Source organism: Anas acuta, chromosome 8 (genome assembly GCF_963932015.1).
Source record: "Anas acuta chromosome 8, bAnaAcu1.1, whole genome shotgun sequence".
In the NCBI taxonomy this organism is placed as follows: domain Eukaryota; kingdom Metazoa; phylum Chordata; class Aves; order Anseriformes; family Anatidae; genus Anas; species Anas acuta.
In genome coordinates, this window is record NC_088986.1 from 13,991,374 (window position 1) to 14,012,506 (window position 21,133).

At 36.9% G+C, this 21,133-nt stretch overlaps 1 protein-coding gene across 20 annotated transcripts in view; it reads left to right on the forward strand.

Annotated features, from left to right (window-relative positions):
• ADGRL2 (adhesion G protein-coupled receptor L2) overlaps positions 1 to 21,133 on the forward strand; it is a 391,171-nt gene that overhangs the window by 343,506 nt on the left and 26,532 nt on the right. For 14 of the 20 annotated variants that reach the window (XM_068691088.1, XM_068691086.1, XM_068691095.1 and 11 more), the window contains 10 exons: positions 477 to 1,277; positions 9,488 to 9,784; positions 10,328 to 10,431; positions 11,253 to 11,438; positions 12,479 to 12,517; positions 15,452 to 15,635; positions 17,771 to 17,893; positions 18,159 to 18,364; positions 19,452 to 19,625; positions 20,666 to 20,875. In XM_068691088.1, the coding sequence (XP_068547189.1) occupies positions 477 to 1,277; positions 9,488 to 9,784; positions 10,328 to 10,431; positions 11,253 to 11,438; positions 12,479 to 12,517; positions 15,452 to 15,635; positions 17,771 to 17,893; positions 18,159 to 18,364; positions 19,452 to 19,625; positions 20,666 to 20,875 (2,324 nt within the window). The remainder of the gene's footprint in view (positions 1 to 476; positions 1,278 to 9,487; positions 9,785 to 10,327; positions 10,432 to 11,252; positions 11,439 to 12,478; positions 12,518 to 15,451; positions 15,636 to 17,770; positions 17,894 to 18,158; positions 18,365 to 19,451; positions 19,626 to 20,665; positions 20,876 to 21,133) is intronic. The other 6 variants (XM_068691091.1, XM_068691092.1, XM_068691098.1 and 3 more) reach the window with 1 other exon arrangement.

The following is a 21,133-nucleotide window of genomic DNA, read 5'->3' on the forward strand; positions in this document are numbered from 1 at the left end:
CCTCACCACTTCTTAAAGTTCTAAACAAGTCGATGCGATTTTTTTGGACTGAAATGACCTAGCGCACTGCTGCACACCAGTTAAAAGCTCTGGAGCGTTAATGCGTACTCACTAAAAGTCTAAGATGAAAATGCAAGAGTAGACATTTTCAGCTGTCTGTGTATGCCATTGAGCCTTGGTCTGTACTAGTGAAAGCAGTTCCCATCCACTTTCCATACTGGTACAGCAAGAACATGGTAACTTTAAGAAAAGTGGATGATAAAGGGTGATAATTGCATTAATTATAACATAACGTATAATCTAGTGCCAATTAAATTGATTTTTTTTCTTCCTGACACAGTCATTATGATTTACCTACTTTTTTCTTTTTTTTTCTTTTTTTCTTTTCTTTTTTTTTTCTTCTTTTTTTTGGGGGGGATTATGAGACAGTTTTAATCTGACATAATTCTTCTTTTACTTCTCTCTGTGACTGTTAGTTTTTGTTTGCCCGGGGACGTTGAAAGCAATTGTGGACTCACCGTACTTATATGAAGCTGAACAAAAAGCAGGTGCTTGGTGCAAAGATCCTCTCCAGGCTGCAGATAAAATATACTTCATGCCATGGACCCCATATCGCACCGATACTTTGATAGAATATGCTTCCTTAGAGGACTTCCAAAACGGACGCCAGCAAACAACATATAAACTCCCAAATCGAGTGGACGGTACTGGATTTGTAGTATACGATGGCGCTGTCTTTTTTAACAAGGAAAGAACTAGGAACATAGTAAAATTTGACTTGAGGACTAGAATTAAGAGTGGAGAGGCCATAATCAATTATGCTAATTACCATGACACCTCTCCATACCGATGGGGAGGAAAAACTGACATTGACTTGGCAGTTGATGAAAATGGCTTATGGGTAATTTATGCTACGGAGCAAAACAATGGGATGATAGTAATTAGCCAGTTGAACCCTTACACCCTGCGCTTTGAAGCAACCTGGGAAACAACATACGACAAACGGGCAGCATCCAATGCTTTTATGATATGTGGTGTCCTATATGTAGTGCGGTCAGTGTATCAAGACAATGAAAGCGAGACAGGCAAGAATGCCATTGATTACATCTACAACACCAGGCTGAGTAGAGGAGAGCACGTGGATGTTCCTTTCCCCAACCAGTACCAGTACATCGCTGCAGTGGATTACAACCCCAGAGACAACCAGCTCTATGTGTGGAATAACAACTTCATTCTGCGATATTCTTTGGAATTTGGCCCACCTGATCCTGCCCAAGGTAACAGTTTGACTTTTCTTATTTTTCATCTCTTTGTACTTCCATTCAAATAACTATTTCAGATCTCTTTGGTCTAAAATATATCTTTGTACAGAAAGGCGAGGAGGGTTTGTGTCTCTGCATGGTTGAACAGTAAAGTGTTACATTGGTACAAGGCAAATTTACAGAACTTGTGAAGAGAGATAGAATTACTTAATTTGGTTTCATTTGGCTTGTATTTTCCTGTAATTTGTTTTATGCAAGTGTTTAGCTTTTCTGTGCTTGAGAATGAGTTGGAGAATGGCTTATTTACTTTACATCAGTCAGTTTGACTTTCTGCAGCTAAAGTAAGTTTGAGTTCATTCACACTGAGCCAGAAGCCTGTTCCCGTTGGTTCTGTGTTACCTGACTTCTGAATTGATTACAGCACACATGCAGACCTCTTAACTTCCTGGCGCCAGCAGTTGAAAGTGATGTGTGCTGGGAGGTCCCAGAGGAGACATACAGGGTTAATGTGCAATACCAAGCATAAATATTTTTCTGCAGACCTATTTTCACAGTTTCTAATGCTGGATTAGACAAGATTATCCAACATCCTTTTAACAGATTTCTCAGAAAGTCCATTAAAACTGCTGTTCAGCTCACATGAAGTTAGAATAGCTACCTAAAAGGAAAGACACTAATTGGCCAAAAACAGGAGTAAAAAAGAGGTCTCTAAGTCCCAGCTATCCCAAAGAATGACATGAACAGGCACAGCTACATATTGACACCTGTGGGGGATAGTATCAAGAGAAATGCTGTGTGGCAGAAGAGTATACATGCATCAAAGAACAGGTTGTTGGTAAGCTGCTTTAGCAATGAAGTCTGATACTTCAATCCAATTGGCATATGTGCTTAGCAGCCATTTTTTGTGCTTCAAAAAATAGTAATAACAGTTTCTCCCCATGGAAAGTAGCTGTTCGGTGTTGTCTCAGCTGATGCATATGCAGCAGGATGAACCACATAGTGGTGCATCACTCCTGCAAAGACAGGCTGAGAGTATTGGGGTTGTTCGGCCTAGAAAAGAGAAGGTTCTAAGAAGACCTCATTGCAGCCTACCAATACCTAAAGGGGGCCTACCAGAAAGACGTGGAGGGACTTTGTCAGGGAGTGAGTGTACTGATAGAACAGGGGGTAATGTTTTCAAGTATTCAATGATAGAGTAGGTTTCGATTAGATATAAGGAAGAAATTCTTCACTCGGAGGGTGGTGAGGCACTGGAACAGGTTGCCCAGAGAAGCTGTGGATGCCCCATCCCTGGAGGTGTTCAAGGCCAGGCTGGATGGGGCTTTGGGCCACCTGATCTAGTGGGAGGTGTCCCTGCCCATGGCAGGGCGGTGGAATTAGACGGTCTTTAATGTCCCTTCCAACCCAAATCATTCTTCAGTTCTATGATTCTCTATTAGCATACATATAACTTTTCCTAAATAAAAAAGTATGTAAGATGCAGCACCACGAGGCAGTTTAGAAGTACCATACTAGCAATCTCCAGAGTCCCATAATGATGTTACCAGTCTGTCTCCTACAGACCTCCCTGGCTGTGTGATGCCAGTCTCAGCCAGTTCCAGTGTTTGGGGGCTGAGCTCCAGCCTGAGGGCAGCTGTTCTGGCTGGCTCTGCACTCTGTATGTGAAACGAGGCCATTCCTCAGGGAGGCTTTGCAGCTGCTCTTAGCTAAGACATACCCACCTAGGTAATTAGAAAAAAATTATAGCTTTCATTTTCATACATTCTCAGACATGTCACTTTTCATTCAATTTAACTGAGATGAAGATACAGTTTAAGTTCTCCAACACCTTAAAAGTAAGAGCAGTAAATGGAGGTGCCGGCTTTATGTAGCTTTTGCAGTTCAGACATCTGCCATGAATGTGGCAAAAGCTAATCTTTAAATTATTGCATCAACGGAAAAAGCATTTAGGAAGAGCAGGAAGAGACAAAAAAGCTGTCATTTATGTTAGTACCACCAAACATCTCCAGTGAGACATTTCATAATGTTTTTATTATGAGAGAGTCTCTAAGATCCTAACTTACAGTACACATCTCAGCCACATTCCATCTAATATCAGCAAGAGTTTCAGGTATCCAGCAGCACCCCTTCATGTTCCTGGGTTTCCATGTGAAGAAGCTGGTATGCAAGACAGAGGGAGAAAGATGGTACTGCAACCAGACCTAGACAAGAAGGGGTCTAGGGCATGCTGCAGAGTGCTTGCTTCTCATCTAAGCATTTTACCCATTCACCCATGCAGATATAAAATAAATATTTTGAGTGGTTTGTGAGTTCTTGTTTTAAATGAATTAAGAAATCAGTAAATACATTTTGATTGTGACCTTTTTTAAATATAGAAACCATATGAAGACATTAGGTTTATTTGAATATGTATTACATTGATTCACAAAAGTTATTTTTTCCCTATATAGAGCCAATAACCACTATTTAAATTTTGTGTGGATGTGTAAATGGCAGATCTAAGAATATGTTTCAGTTCATTTCCTCTTTTGACTTTAGTTAAAGACTACTAAATTAAAGGAAAAATTAGTGTGATTGTCCTTGAGAAGTACCAAGAAAAAAAATAAAACCAAGAAGACATTCCAGACTGTTTGTAACTCAGTATTTTATTTGTATTATATTCTCAGTTCTTCATTTTTTCAGCATAAAATCTATATAAATTGAAGACCAGTCCATCTATTGTTACACAGTCCAAGAACCTATATGTGTAATACACATTTCAGGTTTTTATCTTCCGTGGAATTAGATCAGATTTTCAGCACATTTGACAAAGAACATTTTTATGTTTCTTTTTTTTTTTTTTTTTTCTTTTTCTGTGGTTCAGATCTCTTAATCATCTACTCAAAGACATAGGTGTTAGGATAAGATTCTTTAAGTCACCTAATGGGAGAACTTTTCTTTCTTTTTTTTTTTTTTCTACAACGGTTCTTTAATGTAAGGTATTTAATGGTGTCACAAGGTCAGTGCCTCAAAATTGGAAGTCATGGCCTTTTCTGTTCTAGTGGTTAACTTGGGGCCACTGTAGAAAAGTCAGCAATCTGCGTTGCTTCTGTTGCCGCAGGAGCAATAATGATGTATAGACACCGAGTGATTCATTTTTTCTTCCATCTATCTGTCTTGGCTATCAGTTCTTGTCTGCACCTGAACTTCCTGCTATCAAGGGCTTCAGAAACAACAATCTTCTTCTTCCATAAAAGACAAATTTGTCACATTTGAGTCACACTTCTTAACTCAAAGGTTTGTGTTTGCTCCCAGAGCTAAAATTGTGGACTCATTTGTGACCTCCAGCATGCCTTTTTTCTTTCAGTTGTTTCTTCCATTTTTAAATCTGCCTATTGAAACCACAGAAATGCCACTATAATTAACCTAATGTTGACCTGGCTTTTGCTGCAAACCTACGCCATTTCTTCCTCCTCCAACTGTGTATGTTATGTGCTTCCCATATTCATATTTACCTAATCCTCAGGAAAACTCTTCAAATTTCTAAAACCAAGGCTGCTGCAGCCATGCTACCACGACCACGTTTACCCTGGAAATTGGGTCTGCTGCCCTTAGAGCTCTCCCCTTTACCTCAGTCTTTATGTGTTGTTATTTCTTTTCTCTCCTCATGGGAATTATAGTACATAGATGTAGAAATGGCTCTCAGAGCTAGATCTGGCAAGTAACACTCATTTACAACACAAGATCACATTTTCATAGGTTAAATGTAAAAATTATATTTAAATGTCAACCTTAATTCAGAAATAGTTCAGAAATATATCAGGTCCTGCAAAAAGCAACTACAAAAATGCAGAACAAAGAAAAGTTTTTGTAGTCTTGGTAAATTTAGTGTATATGTCCCAGTATATTATTTCTAAAGGGGCATCCAAGGATCAAACAAATCCTAGCTGGAATAAGAATTTTTAAAGGAATTTAGATCAGGAAGAATGAAGGGAATGTTCCCCCTAAAAAGTGAATGAGTATTACATTTAAGGTTTCCGTGGTAACAAAAAGAAGATAAATCCTTTTGTTCTGTTGTAGTGCGTTAGGGAGAGATTTCATCTACACTCACCCCAATTTACGCTAACTGTGCAAACTGTTCAAACTGGAGTTGTCTCCCCTTTTGTACCATGATACCCATCATTAACTTTTATTGGATCACTGCAGGAAAATACGGATGTTGTGAGTGTGGACAGAACAGAAACTCAGAGAGTACTATCACCAAGGGCTTGAAATAATAGGAAGCTAGTGCAAATAAATCTTTATAAACCAAGAATCTATGACGAAGTCATGCAGCAAATTGTTAAGTAAATTAGATCTTTGCTATTATAGTGAATCTGCTACACAACAGATTGATTAAAGAGTGGCTGTACAAATAAAGACAACATAATGGGGACCAGATAGCACATTTCTTGATCATAGGTATTTCTCTAATTTTGAAATGTATTTATTATTTTCAAGGTGTAAATTTATAAATGCCTGTGTAAACATTTCACTTTCGACTAAATGGGATTTGGCAGGGTCAATAGAATTCTGGCCAGCATAATAGCTGTAACCTATAAGTAATTAGGTAAGTCTTAGTGACTTCCCTGATATTCACTGAAGCATAAAAACAGGCACATAGCAGCAATAAGCAGAAAGCAGGGATATCTGGATTTGCACAGGTTTCTGATCCTGTTGCTTTACACAGCAGCTCAGCGTATGACACTTTTTGAAAATGAGGTGACGATCTAGGTTTTCAAATGTCCAAATACATTGAAATATCTAGTCAATAATAGCATATGTTTAAATGAAAAATCCATACAGCCAATTTCTGAAATTATCTAGGTCCCAGAGATGAAAGTGAAACCACTGATATTTTCAGAAACAACGCATCGTCTAAGCATTTCAATTCATTTTTAAATGTAGAGGGATATTTGTGTTGTGTGTGTGTGTGTGTTTGTTTGTTTGTTTGTTTGTTTGTTTTGATGTATTTAATGTGTACTTAGAATAGAAACCCATTGGCGAAGAATGTTAGATTGAAGAAAATAGAAAATAGGTGCTGTCTCTAAATCCATTCTTCACTGTCAGTTGGGGAAACAAAGTTACTATTCCCCTGCTGTCCTAAGCAATTGTGTTATGTTTTTTATAGACATCACACTGTTAAGCAGGTGCTAAGTTTTACTCCAGTGGTGTCTTCATTTTTAGAAACCAATAGTACTTCTAACTGTTTAAATCAGCTGTTAGGAACTGCATGAAACAAATGTAAATTAATTACTCTCAATTTGAGTCCTTGCATTTGCTTCCTATTGCTATCGTCATTTTTTTTAATCTTATGAAGACTGTCTTCAGCTGGTTAATGAGACACACCTATTTAAAAATAAAAAAATAAAATAAATAGGAAGGAAGAAGGCAGAAGAGGTTTTGTTTTTCTCCTCAGCATGTCCAGCATGGTCAAAAAATCCTAAGTGGAATCTCACATTGCAGAAGTAGTTTTCTTGGTAGTGGACCAAAAATTAAAAATAAAAATCGTCAGCCTTATAAAGGCTTACCCCAGCTGCCTGTAATGATAAGTTAATAACCCCTACATGTGGTTTGGTCTCCTTTTTAGTTGTGTCATATTAATCATCACTACCATTGTCACTACCATTGTCTTGTATCTGTAAGCACTCTGTAACTGCCTGGGAGCCTGCAGATGCCATCACCCTGGACACTTCAGATTGAGACACTTCAGCTGGTGGTGGCTATCATGTATCTTCTTGCAGCTCAGGACAGTGACCTTGCAGATTAAGTTCCCCAACAGGTCATTAAAAACAAAATGATCCACCTTCTGAAGGCTGGATATATTCCTAAAGAGATGTGCTCCTATTTTCAACCTTCCCAGTCACAGGCTTCCAGCACTGCCTGAAGTTTCTTGGTACATTCTTAAATATACCGACTTCTCCAGTTTTGTATTTAAATCAGAGAATCTCTTAGAAATGACCTGTATCTCTTTCAGTTTTGAGAGAGAGAAGGTTTGAAGTCTTTTTCTTAAAATGGGAGATTACAAGTATATTTCAAAAGTATACATTACTACTAAGGTATGCAGGTCATTTTTGAATCATAGACAATATGCATGGGGATTGATTTCAATGGATAGCATTAAAATTGTTCTACCTAATGTTGTGTAAAGACAGCAGAATATTTTAGCTGAGGGTGCAGCACAAAATATATTCTGAAAATTGTTATCTCACTACTGAACTTCAGAGAGTTGTTTTGAATTCTTATAGTGATATTCTGAGACAAAGCTATCCTAAACATTACAGGTTTGAGCAGTAATTGCAATAATGCTAATACACATTTCAGTGATTAAATATGTACTAATTAGCACAATGTGTTAGGGGATGGATAGTAATAATCAGTTGTCCCTTGCATCATTCTTTGTCCCTAGCAGCTCCCTGTTCCCCGGGACCTGATTCAGCAGGCATTGCCTGACACTGCTGCAAGTGATTGCAAATGCTTTTGACGAATGTTAATTGGGAAAGCAGTAGAAGGCTGGATGCATTGTAATCAAATGAAAATTACAGCAGTTTCACAAGATGTCAGGCAAGCACTTGCAGAACAGATCCAGAGATTTCAGTAGGTTTCATAGTAGCTGGCTGCACTACAAATTCAGCACAATTACACAGACTGTCTTCAAACAGCCAAGAATCAGATCGAAATGAAGACAGCCTCTGAAGAAGTTTCTCATTTATGAGCAAGAAAGGGATAAAAAAAAAACACATCTTCTTATACAGTCTGTAAAAATAGATTCTGATGTTCAAAGCTTCACTCTAAATTCATAGAAAAATAAAAAGATAAATTCACATTTGAGACTCCTAAAATATTATAGATGAAATATAATTGAAAGAGGATTTTGAAATAATAATTGTTATCTTGAATCAAGAGAAAGTTAATATTTTTCACAAACATAAAAAATCATCTGCTGAAAGAAAGCTAGGCAGCACTTTTGGTTTTGGTGGTGATTTTATTTAGAGACCATGAGAAGACATGCATTGTCCAGTGCCTTGGAGGTCAAGGGCCTAGCAGCAACAAAACCCAACAACAACAAAAAAGCCACTTTATCCAGTGAAGTTAATCCTAAAATTAGCTTCATTTATTTCTGTATTGGTTAGGAAATAATAAATACTCAATCTGAGCATATTTAGTCTCAGCACAAGGACCTGTGCTTTTATGTGCTTGTAAAGCACTGTGAGCACTAATGAAAGATTTGGAAATAATTAATGGTAACTGCCTCAATTACATTACCCGCATAGTTTCAACTGTTGCCCAATGTATATTTGAAGGTGATGAACAGAAATTGCGGACTGCTATCTTCACAAGTATTGACTAGTGCTACCTCTCCAAAACCTCAGAAAAAATGCAGCGGGCCCGGCTGCGCCTCCCCAGCCCCAGCAGTTCCTTTCTCATGGGGGTTAGTGAAGCGAACCACTGTGAGTCTCAGACAGAAATGATTTGGCCTAAACCAGTCCTAGTGTTGCACGAAAGATTGCACTAGGTGCTTCCTACTGGCCTGCATGAGTCATGTCTTCGTATCTGCTTTATCAAGAAAGGATGTTAAAACCTGCAATGTTCAAACACCAGACCACCACCTCCCTGCTATGCATTTCTGCTGCTTGGAGTTAATCAGGCATGCTGCAGCTCACTCGAGCAGAATGGCTGCTGGGTAGGAAGATGTTATCAGAATTATTTTCCTGGAAGGTGTGTTGTGGGTGACTTGAAGTTTTTGGGTCTATATTTTTTTTATGGTCCAGTTATTTACAGCCCACTATCTTTATTGCTAAAGCTGAACTGTATTGTTTAACTGTATTGTTTATGGCATGCTGATTCAAATGGTTCTGTCCATACAGTTCTTCCTTCTGCAGAAATGATTAAGTAATCATTAATTGCTCTGAGCATATTTGTTATGTACTGATAACTTGGTAGGACTGCCTTTCAGCTTTTAGAAATGTAACTACCAATTGTTATTGTAGAAGAGATTGTTTAGAGATTGTTCTGAAACTTCATACTGGTATGAGCTGGGAGGAAAATAATCCTTAAGCACCCAGAATAACATTAAGAAAAGTGCAGTATTAAGGTAAAGAAAAGGAGACACCAGAGAATCGATTAAAATGACATAAATAACATTAAAAGGACTTTTAAAATCTGAACTCATTCACTTCTTTATTACTCTAATTTTCTCTGTGCAGTGCCTACTACAGCAGTGACAATAACTTCTTCAGCAGAGCTGTACAAAACCACAGTGTCAACCACTAGCACTACATCTCAGAAAGGCCCCATAAGCACAACATTAGCTGGAGGAACAAAGGAAGGAAGCAGAGGACCCAAGCCACCACCACCCATTTCCACAACCAAAATTCCTCCTGTGACAAGTTTCTTCCCATTGCCAGAGAGATTCTGTGAACCGACTGAGGCCAGGGGGATTAGCTGGCCCCAGACACAAAGAGGAATGATGGTTGAACGCCCTTGCCCCAAAGGAACACGAGGTATTGCCTTTAAAAATATGTCTTGAATTCAAGCAGTCATTTCAAAAGCACTGTGCCACTCTGATGACGATTTCTTTTTTAAATCTCAAGCTGTCTGTCATGATTTTTTCATGTTAGTTGGAGAATGCAGTATCTACAGGCAGTGGTCAAGTTCTAATCTACAAACAGCATTTGAACGTAGATGCAAAATTACCTTGCACATATGGTTTGAGAATCCAGGTCAAATTTTAGGTCTTTGCTTGGGGACTGTTGTGAAATATGCTTACAGATGCCTTTCTCATTATGAGCTCCCCTCTGGATGAGCTCCAGGAAAAATCAAGGGCTTTTTGTTTGTTTGCAGAAAACGTCTGGTACTTTTCACTGACTTCTTTATTGCTGTTTGTCATCTACATTATTTCCATACGTTTTTGTCAATTATTGTCAACTACTTACATTAGCGGCATTCAGAATTTAACATTGCTTAGGAGTACATTGTAGCTGATTTCCTGAATGCATGCAGAAAAATGGTTTCAATTTCACTGTAGTTTTCCACATCTGTTGTAGGAACTGCCTCATATCTTTGTGTGGTTTTAACGGGAACGTGGAACCCCAAAGGTCCCGATCTTAGCAACTGCACCTCACACTGGGTAAATCAGCTGGCTCAGAAGGTTGGTTGAAACCTTTTTATCTGATGTACACTGGTGACTAAGGATAAAACTGCAAGCATTAATAATTCAGTTAGTTGAAACCGTCTTTATTACTCTGTGTTCATTTGAAATAGAAAGAGTTACGAGCATTTTGTGTGTAAAGTATTTACCAAAAGTTAGGTTCATAAGTATGTTTAAGCACAGTCTTGCACTAAGTAATTGTATTGAGTCTGTGCTTACATGTTTTCATCACGTTTTAAAGCAAAGTAGCTTTTCCAGTATCTTTGCTTAATGAATCAAATATTATAAACCACACAGCAAAAAGTCTGGTATGCAACCAGGTTTTTAGGTTTGGGGAAAATTACGCTGTAATAAGTAGATTTTTGTATAAGTGCATTAATAACAGTATGATTAGAACACAGAGCCACTTTCTGTGCTTTCCCTCCCTACTGAGATTTACTGAGTTTATGAAAACTGGATAATTTGTTGTCAGTACCAGGCTACTTGACTTTCAAATGCCTCAAGCACTAGTATGAACAAATAGATTTCTTACTGTCTGATAATGGCAGTAAAATAAAAGTGAGGATGAATAGAAGATCTAGCCCAAAAGTCCCAGCCTGATTTCTGTTTTGATGGCTGTTAAGAACTGCTTTTGTGTGTCACGGATCTAAGAACCTTTAATCTTCTGAGATAAAGAGAATGTTATTGGTCTCAATTAGTTGCAGATTTCAATGTATGTGTAAATGGTTATTTCACCACAACAAAGGTATGCGGGGAATTGGAATTAGGAGCCGCAAGCAGAACAAGGGACCCTGCTGAGATAATATAAATTGTCATTTCAGATCAGAAGTGGAGAAAATGCAGCTAGTCTGGCCAATGAACTGGCTAAACACACCAAAGGACCAGTCTTCGCTGGCGATGTTAGTTCATCAGTAAGGCTGATGGAGCAGCTTGTGGACATTTTGGATGCTCAGCTGCAGGAACTGCGGCCCAGTGAAAAAGACTCAGCTGGAAGGAGTTATAACAAGGTACACGTTTCCCTTCAAATCTTCCTGCTGGGATAACCATTGCCTTTGATTTTTTTTTTTTTCTCTTTCAGAAATATTAATCTATACTTTGTTCCTGTGTACTTATAGTTGTGGAATAAACATATAAGAGAAAACAACAGTAAATGCATAGCAGAAAGTTGCAATTACTTTCTTTAGGGAATAAGATAAAATTCACAATAGCTGACTGGTGCTCAAAAACAGCTATGTGTCCCTTATTAAAATCTGGAATACGTTAAAAATAACATGAGAGAGCTGGGTAATAGCTTACAGAAATTCTGTACCAAATCAGTATTTTTATCCAGTGATCATTTTAACCCTGAACATCCTGAACACTCAGTGGGATTCAGCATAGCTGCAGGGTTTTGTCTTAAGCTGACCTTCTGCGAAATAATAGCAATTTTTTAGACTTTTTAAGACACCAACATCGCTTATAATTGATCTTATATGTCAAGACATATAAAATGCAAAGACTTAGGTTTTATCTGGAATAATGCTCAGAGAAACATTTCAGAGAAAAAAAATATGTCTTACAGTTTTAGATAGAAATCATAAAAGTGTTACCATTCCTGTTTTTCTCAGAAAAAATGCTATATTTCATGGCCTCCTCCTTGCCTCAGCTTAATCAAGAAGCTATAGACAAAACTTTTTTAGCCTGTTTTATAGAGAGAGCTCCATGCATTCTTCTGTTGTCTTGGCAATAGCTTAATTTACAATCCCTAGCTACCCTTAAAAGAGTTTTCCCAGAGACAGATAAAGTGACCACACAGGGATTTTCTCCTTTGACCTTTTCACACAAATCCCACTGTTCGGGAAAAAAGACCTGGGCACCTGTATACTGGTTGGGAAAAAAGTTTCCTGTATGATGTTTTTCTGTAGTCATCATTGGACGGATACTAAATTAATATCCAGAATCTTTCTAGTTCAAATTAGGGATTTAAAACACCAGACTAATTTTTGGATATCTCTGAAGCTTTCCAGAATGTGTCTAACTTCTGATTTTCTTTTTTCTTACTAAAAAGCTCCAAAAACGAGAGAAGACATGCAGGGCTTACCTTAAGGTATCTCTCCTGTGCTGTCACCCTGCTTTCTCCCTGCTTCAGCAACCTGCCACGCTTTATCATCTTGCTGCATGATCCTATGTATTTCAGTCTTTGATAAATGTGTATTGTGCCCCATATCAACTGTACAAATGTTGGCTTTGCACAGGTATAACACTCAGGAAAAAAAAGGTCAAAGTTTATACGTCTTTTACCTCAACTTGTTTCAAAGTATAAGAGGAGAAATAGTTATTATCTGAATTGGAAATAAAATCTCTCACATAATACAGCTTTTGGTGGAGGAAAAAGCTGGCAACTTAACAGAAATGACTTCAGCTTGGTAGTATTGCATATCAAAGACTGTTTAGAGTTAATTTGCTTGCATGAAAAATACATTATGTAGCCTACTTTGTTCTTTGTGCATTCCTATACCTAGTAAAACGATCCTTCTTACAATTTTAAGAGTTGTTACAAAGGCCAGATTCAGTGATTCCAGTATTAAATGGATAAATTTTTAGGACAAACAGTTCTCTAGCTTTACTAATAGAATATATGCCACATGTCCTATTAACCAGGCTATGTGAAAGGCATGTAACATTGCTGCCCGATTTTCAGTTTCTTTCCTCTCTGGTAAAATGGTTGCCCACAGTGGCCAGCTTCTGTTCTGTGATACAATGCAAATAATGCCACCTCATGCCTGTGAATAAGAGAAGAAAATGCCCTAGAAGATTGTATCTGTGTCTCTGAAAATTTTTAGTGCACATTTTTTTGAAGTTTCTTTTAAAATACTGTTTTTCACTTGTACCTTCTGAGATAAAATGTAAGAACAATTTTTGAAAAGAACTTTAAAATGCTTTGCAACATAATAAATTAATTCAGGCAGTTACTGAAGAGACACCTCTCTATAGCAGGCACTCTGACTTTCATCCTGCAGCTTAGGAAAGGGATGGGAGGTGTCCAGTTATGGCAAAAATTTGACAAAAGGAGGCCAAGATCTGGAGCGAATTTCACTTCTCAAATAATAAATATATATATATATATATATTATTAGAAAGTTTTTTGTTGTTGTTGTTGTTTGTTTGTTTTTTAATAGGAAAAGGAAACAGCAGGTATTTACTAGACTGAATTTTCATTCTTTGTTTTCAATAGTAAACATTAACATGAGTAATTATTAGGTTGCTTCAACAGATGCATCAGAGGGGCCACATGGTCTTCCTACTTTCCCACTCATCTTTGTCTGAGTGGAGAAAATGCCTCAGAAATCTTATTGGATAGGTGATCATTTACCACAGGAAAAATGCAGAGTTAGCTTATCCCATAATAAACAAAAAGCATTTCAGATTAATAAATGCATACCATCAGCACTAGATGGAGACACACAAGAAACCATAGCCACAACCTTAATTTTTGACTGGTGTCATTTTCTGTAGATCTCAAATGGGCTTCTCTGGTTAGATAAGACTAATAAACCTCTTGAAACGACAAATCAAAAGCTGACTTACACTATGCAAAGGAAGCAAGTTCCCACTTTGTGACAGAGGATTCATTTGTACCTCAGATTAGAGGCTCCAATCTGTATTTCTTGGTGACTAATGAATCTGGCCTCTGCAGACCAATTTCTGTTCCACTCTAGTTAATGGCTGCAGCAGTATCAGTGTGAGCATTTTGACTATTCTGTCTCCCATTAGAGAAAGAAAAAAGGCTTTAATGCCACTTCGAAGTATCTTCCACCTGCCAGGAAGGTCATGGTGGCTCACAATGCAGACAGAAAGAGGATATTAAAATGGGTTAGGCTAATTAATCTTGCTCTGACAATAGCCTTGACCAACTTTTCCTATTCCTATTACACAATGTAGTATTCCAGACCAACATCTTTCTGTTTGTACACTGTGTTCTGTTTCCATTCCCAATACTTTCAAATTGATCAAACACATTATATATATGCTTAATGACACATTATGACTCGGTAAATGGGACAGAGTAAACAGGGTGTTTCAGCAATGCATGGCATACTCAATGCACAGCATACTCAATGCACAGCTACATTATGCATTAATGTAAGAGCCTGCCTTCAATTGATTAACTGATTACTGTGATTGATTGGATTATTTTGTAAAAATAATGTAATCATGTCTCTGAATTCTTTTCTTCCTTATTTACTGTTACTTTATATGCAGCTTAATGAACCTTAAAACATAATGATAGAGTTGTTGCAGGAAAGACTTAAAATGGCAGCTTTATTCAGTTTTTCAGTTTTGCCTTCTCTGATAACAGGGACAGTCAGTGGACATCTTGTTTGCTCTATTGATTTCCTTTTTTAACTGACCTTTGTGTAGGAATGGGAGTTAGTAATCTTTTTAAGTATCTATGAACAGGTACAGGAACAGGAGGAGGAGTGAAAATGGCCCAGGCTAATTTATATCCACTGAGTCAGCTTCATTTCATGCCTCCTGTAATAAAGAAAGCAGTTTGTCATAGACAAGTAGTTTGTAGCACAATGGCTGCATGAGTTGTGCTAAGTTTCCAGAAGAGTATTATTGCCATTTTAGCCTAAGCTGCAGAATGCCAATTTTGGCATTAGTATTTTTAAATATAAGTTATATATTTTGACATTAACTTTAAGATGAAAGCTTCAGGCAAAACTTCTGGCATTTATTTTTTATATTTTTTCAGCACATTAACAAAGCTGTCTTTATATTTGACAAGAGACGAGTCAAATCTGCATGTTTACCACTTAGAGACTACACAATGCTAGTGGCTAACTGCACTTCTATTAATGCTTATCCAGCAAGGGGATGGAAAATATTTTTATTTTGAAAATAGTTTTATAGTGCCATTAAATCACAGTAAATCATTCTGACAGTTAAGTATTATAATTGTCACCAGATAACGTTGGAAATTTTCCCCAGCTGCCTAGGGCAATCAGACCTAATGATAGTTTCCTAATGAATGCAGGCAATTGTTGATACAGTGGACAACCTGCTCAGGCCTGAAGCACTGGAGTCCTGGAAAGACATGAATTCTTCAGAACAAGCCCATGCAGCCACAATGCTACTTGATACATTAGAAGAAGGGGCTTTTGTCTTAGCTGATAACCTCTTAGAACCAACCAGAGTGTCAATGCCCACAGAAAATATTGGTAAGTGAATTTATTTTCAAGTATTAATTAAAGTTGTGTGCACTGCTTTACACACAAACACACAAAAATATTCTGGGTTGCCACATGCTCTTTGAAAGGTGAGCTGCACGAAATTTTTAGAAAGCTATATGTTACCTGCCTGTGTATCAAAGGACTTGCTCCTGAAGAGGAGAAATGCTTTTCTTGCTTACTTAAACAAAATTAGCATTCTTCTTTAGTATCATTAATACAGTGTATAACGTAAAGTAGTTGATATTGCAAAGTTGATTTACCACTGAAAAATCATTAGCAGAATGTATAGATATGAAGAGTACTTAAATGGCAAAGTATGGATTTTTTGAGGTAACTGCTTTCTGTAGGGCTGAGGAAATGCTTTTCTATTATATATAATCTGTTCCTAATGAATTTAAATTACTTTTTGCAATGCAGTCTTCCAGTTAAGTATTTTAGGCACTCAGAGCATAGGCCAAATGTTTATATTAAACATGACTGTCTTCAGGTAAAAATGTGTTCAGTGGACTACATCTCCCATAATGCAGAATAGTTATGCTCCAGAGACTGCAAAATAGCTGAAGATAGTTGGAGCATAATTTGGAATTTAAGTGGTGACAGAGAAATGAAGGGGTTTGGTATTAGAGATGTGCAAATATTGGTACACGGGATGTGTTAAAGCAAAAATCATTGCTATGCATAAAATTAAAATTCCTTCATCTTATTACAGAGATGAATGTAGTCTCAGTGAAGTACAAGGAAGCTGAAAGTCTGCTAATTTGAGGGGTACCGAGATGGAGACTTGAATAGACTCAGAAATGAGACTTTTCACGTTTCAATGTCTGCATATTTGTAACTGTAGAACTGTAGAATATGATTCTGCCTAGTTTTTATTGAGTAGGAGGATACTGGGAAAAGATCAGGAAGGGTGTTATAGCCTGGTATAAAGTTGTTTCTGAAGGAATGATGGTAGAATTGCAGAAAGTTATCTGAGAAATTAACCATTATTATTTCCTATAAATTATATTAGAAAATGTACTTTGGTTTCATGGGAAAAAAAATCTTTTTCCCAACTACATATGTCTCATTCGTAAGACCTTTATTTCTAAGACCTTCTAAGGTCTTTTCTAAGACATTTCTAAGATGCACCTTTGTGTAGACCTGGACATCACACTTAGGATGTACATGTAGTTCCATGGAGCTCAGTAGACTGTCTGAACATCACTTCCTAAGTGATAAGCAAATCCTGGTGGTGCATCACTGATGCCATGCAAATCTGAGTAGACCAATGCTGAATTCCCAACACACTTACTTGTACGTGGTTTAGAGAATGAGGAATGGCTCTCCTAAATTCCTTTTGTAGGTCCATAGTTTATACCTAGTATAAATTAAACTGATAATTAAACTAGTTTAATGTAACATAGATATTTTACAAAAAATTGACCACTCTGACCCATATAATTTACATATCTCAGGAAATTCATTCTTTAATGATAATCCCATGAAAGCTGCTCAGTATGCATTGCGATATGAAATTAAAACTGACTGTCTGAGTGAGATCTAAATTTTCAATTTCAATACTGTTTTTTAGCAGAACCAATACATTTTTTTCCTATCAACCTTTATACAAAATTATATTTAGGAAATATATATTTAGATATGAATATCTCTTTAGCTAAATACATGGCATAGGTATACTTAGGCATCTATTTGCTGACTTTTAAAACCTCTTTATATCTAAATCAATACTTGAATCTCTAAATCTGCTGGCTGTGGATACTTCATAGTCGTTAGAAGCTTCAAAATAAATGTTTATCTGCAATATGTGTATTCGTGGTATTTTAAGTGGATTTTTTGGTGGCACACATTAAAGCAAGGTTTGATGTTGTGTTTTCACTATTAAAATACTGCCATTTTAGTAGTATGCAGTAGGTTTAATTAAAGTTTAAAGAAACTAACTCTATGTAGTTGAAACATGCCGGTACAGATCTGTCTTTCTGGTGGCAAATGTAGAGCAGCAGTGTAAGAAAACTAAATAAAGATTGGGGGAAATAATTGTCATCTGGCATATTGCAATCTGGCCAAAAGACTATCTCTGCATCCTCCTTTTTAACACTTCTTTTTTTTTTCTTGGGTCTGCTTAGTTTTGGATGTTGCAGTGCTCATTACTGAGGGCCAGGTGCAGGACTTGAAATTTCCTCAGGGCAATAAAGGAGGCAACTCGATTCAGCTCTCTGCAAGCACTGTGAAACAGAACAGCAGGAATGGTGAGTCCTGGGCACATAGCACTGCAACTCCATCACATTTTATAAAACCTACATTACCTCCTCTAGTTAAAAAATCAAAACAAAATACAACAAAACTGCTCTGTGGCTTTTTCTTGAACATAGTGGGTACCTGGGCTTTTTTCTTCAAATCCGTAACCTGAAAATGTCCCTCTGTTTACTTATTTTCCACTCCTTAGGATTACAGGTTGCAGCTTTTCTGTATAATTCTCTATGGCATTATGATGGGATTTGTTTTCTTTCGTAGGGTTAGCAAAACTGGTTTTCATCATTTACAAAAGTCTGGGGCGTTTTCTTAGTACTGAAAATGCAACCATAAAGCTGGGCAGTGACTTTGCTGGGCGGAACAGTACAATTGCAGTCAACTCCCACGTCATTGCAGCCTCTATCAACAAGGAGTCTAGCCGGGTGTACCTGACTGATCCTGTACATTTTACTCTGGAACACATTGATGTGAGTTATGCTAATGAATTAATGGGAAGGTCATAAAATCAGCAAGAGAGAAAAGCAATGCAGAAAAATAACCTTTTTTCCATTTGAATTTTAAATGTTGGTCTAGGTCAGAAACATGAGCTTAGTTAAGTCTATGAACATAAAATTAAATGAGCCTGGTTCAGTGATTATTAGAACTTAAGTGTATTCTTAATGAAAGCTAATTCAGTAATCAACATGAAAATGTAAATGACTAATTTGTTTCTAACTAAAAATTAACTCTTGCCTTAGTAGCAGGGTAGAAAACAACTGTTAAGATTCATGTTTGTCTGATGTAGCAAATTTAAATGACACTTAAAATTTTTACATTAGATTTGGACCAAGCTCTGGAAGCCTATACAAAGGAATTGCTTAGAATGAATTTATTTAATGAAGAATGAAATATTATATCTTTTTTTTTTAATCATTTAAATTTGTGTATATATTTTTTCATGATATTTTATTTGATGTTTCTTTGCTCTTCTGTTTGATCCTGTCTGTTTTCATGTCTCACATGGGGAAAGTAAATAGCACAGTGACAGAGAAAATATGGTTGGATTTTCCTCCCATTTTGCCCTTTTTTATAAATCTGTTTTGATTGCTTTTTATCCAAATAGATAAGACACTGAAAAATTAAATTTTTCCTAATGTCTGTTCGCATGACTTTGGCCTGACCAAATGTTAGAATCAAAGAAGATCATATTTTCAAATTCTCAGTTACAGGAAAAAAAAAAATCTCTTCAGAATAAATGTGCTGTCCTAATTTCACAGACAGCAAAAATGGCTATAATGTACCACCGGTGCATAAAATTGTAAGATGGAAATTGTAATTGTTTAAAATTGGGTCTACAGTAATTGAGACTACACTTTAGAGTGTTTCGGACTATAAAGTCCCTTTTAAACTAGATGTCTTCCTTGTATAACATAGTCCACAATTTTGCTGATGAAAAACTTTATTGTCCGAAACATGCAAAGTTTAATCTAAATTACCCTTTACACATATTAAACAATTGTTATTGCCATCTTAGTGTGTAAAATCCTGATTTTATTTTATCCTTTTATCTCCCAGCCTGACAATTATTTCAATGCAAATTGTTCATTCTGGAACTACTCGGAGAGAACTATGATGGGATACTGGTCAACTCAAGGCTGCAAACTGGTTGACACAAATAAAACTCATACAACATGTGCTTGCAGTCACCTAACCAACTTTGCAATTCTTATGGCTCATCGGGAAATTGTGGTAGGTAATGATATTTCTAGCCATCAGCAGGAAACAAACTTTCAAAGATTAGCTTTAAATTTTCAGCAGGATACAAAATTGCTGAAGTTTCTTAAGTATTTATAGCTTCTACCTAGTTACTCTAAAACAATTTGCTTTCCATAGCACTTTCCATTCTCACTCATAAAGTTACAGGTAAGATAACAGAAAGACAAAGAAGGACAAGAGACTTCTTCAAGTCATACTTTAAAGTAAGTGACCATCTTAAAACCATTTTACAGACTTTGCATTACAGTTGGAGACTACTGGGGGGCAGCTGTGCAGGCTGTTCCCACAAGCACAAGTGCCAACTCTTTTTAAAGCAGGAAGATCAAAGAGTTGGTGATGATATCTTAAATGCCTTTTCATACTCTGAAATTCTGTTGTCTAGTTAAAGCATTTACTGGATGGCAGGGGGCTTAGAGGAAGCAATATTTGCAAGGAAATGAGACTTTTCATAAATCTACTGTATTCTGAAGGGTCACTGAAGATATAACTGAGATGACAAAAATGATTCTGCTGGAACTGAAGGAAGGAACCGTCTTTAGCTAAATGTGAGATTAGATGTCAAATTACATATGTAACATATTCTGCATTTTGTCCTAATGGTTGTATTAATCACCACTTTCTTCTCCACTGTGGAGTTGCAGGTTTGTAGGAAAGAACATGTACGCTTACAGGATGTCCAACAAAAGTTCTTTTCATCAGAGCCTAGTGGTACTTTCAAAATGTTATGTGTCACCAATTACATTTGCCTTACAAGTTTACAGAAAGTCATAGGAAAAGTGAAAATGCTGTCTAATCTGGCTAAAATAATCTTTTGCTCTTAGACCTGCTCCTCTTCTACTTCTCCTAATCTTGTTCTTCTGGGAAGCTGACCTGAGACTGAGAAATTACTGAATACATTTTGTCCATCTCATGTAATAAACAAGTAACTTTTTTAGATGCTACCTGTTAAAATAGATTTTTGTTTATGCTCATAAAGAGTCATATTAATTTTCTCCATTCTTGGTTATTTCTAGTACAAAGATGGAGTGCACGAATTGCTCCTCACTGTCATCACCTGGGTGGGAATTGTCATCTCTCTTGTTTGCCTGGCCATCTGCATCTTCACATTCTGTTTTTTCCGTGGCCTACAAAGTGATCGTAACACTATTCACAAGAATCTTTGTATCAACCTATTCATTGCTGAGTTCATTTTCCTAATAGGCATCGATAAGACAGAGTACAAGGTAAGACTTCTGTGTGTGTACTGTTCTTTTTCTCTCAAATGACTGTTTGAAACAGATTTGAATTAAAACAAGACAACACTGCCAAGCTTTCAGCATTCTGACGCAGCAAGTCTGAAATGAAAGCTCTAAGTGAAAATAAGATAGACATGTTCATAAATAGTATTTGTATTCATCAAAAATATCACTGTGGCCTTAATTTCCCACATACAGCACTGCTTTTCATTTTCCATTGAGAAACATCAGCTATTAATGAAGCAG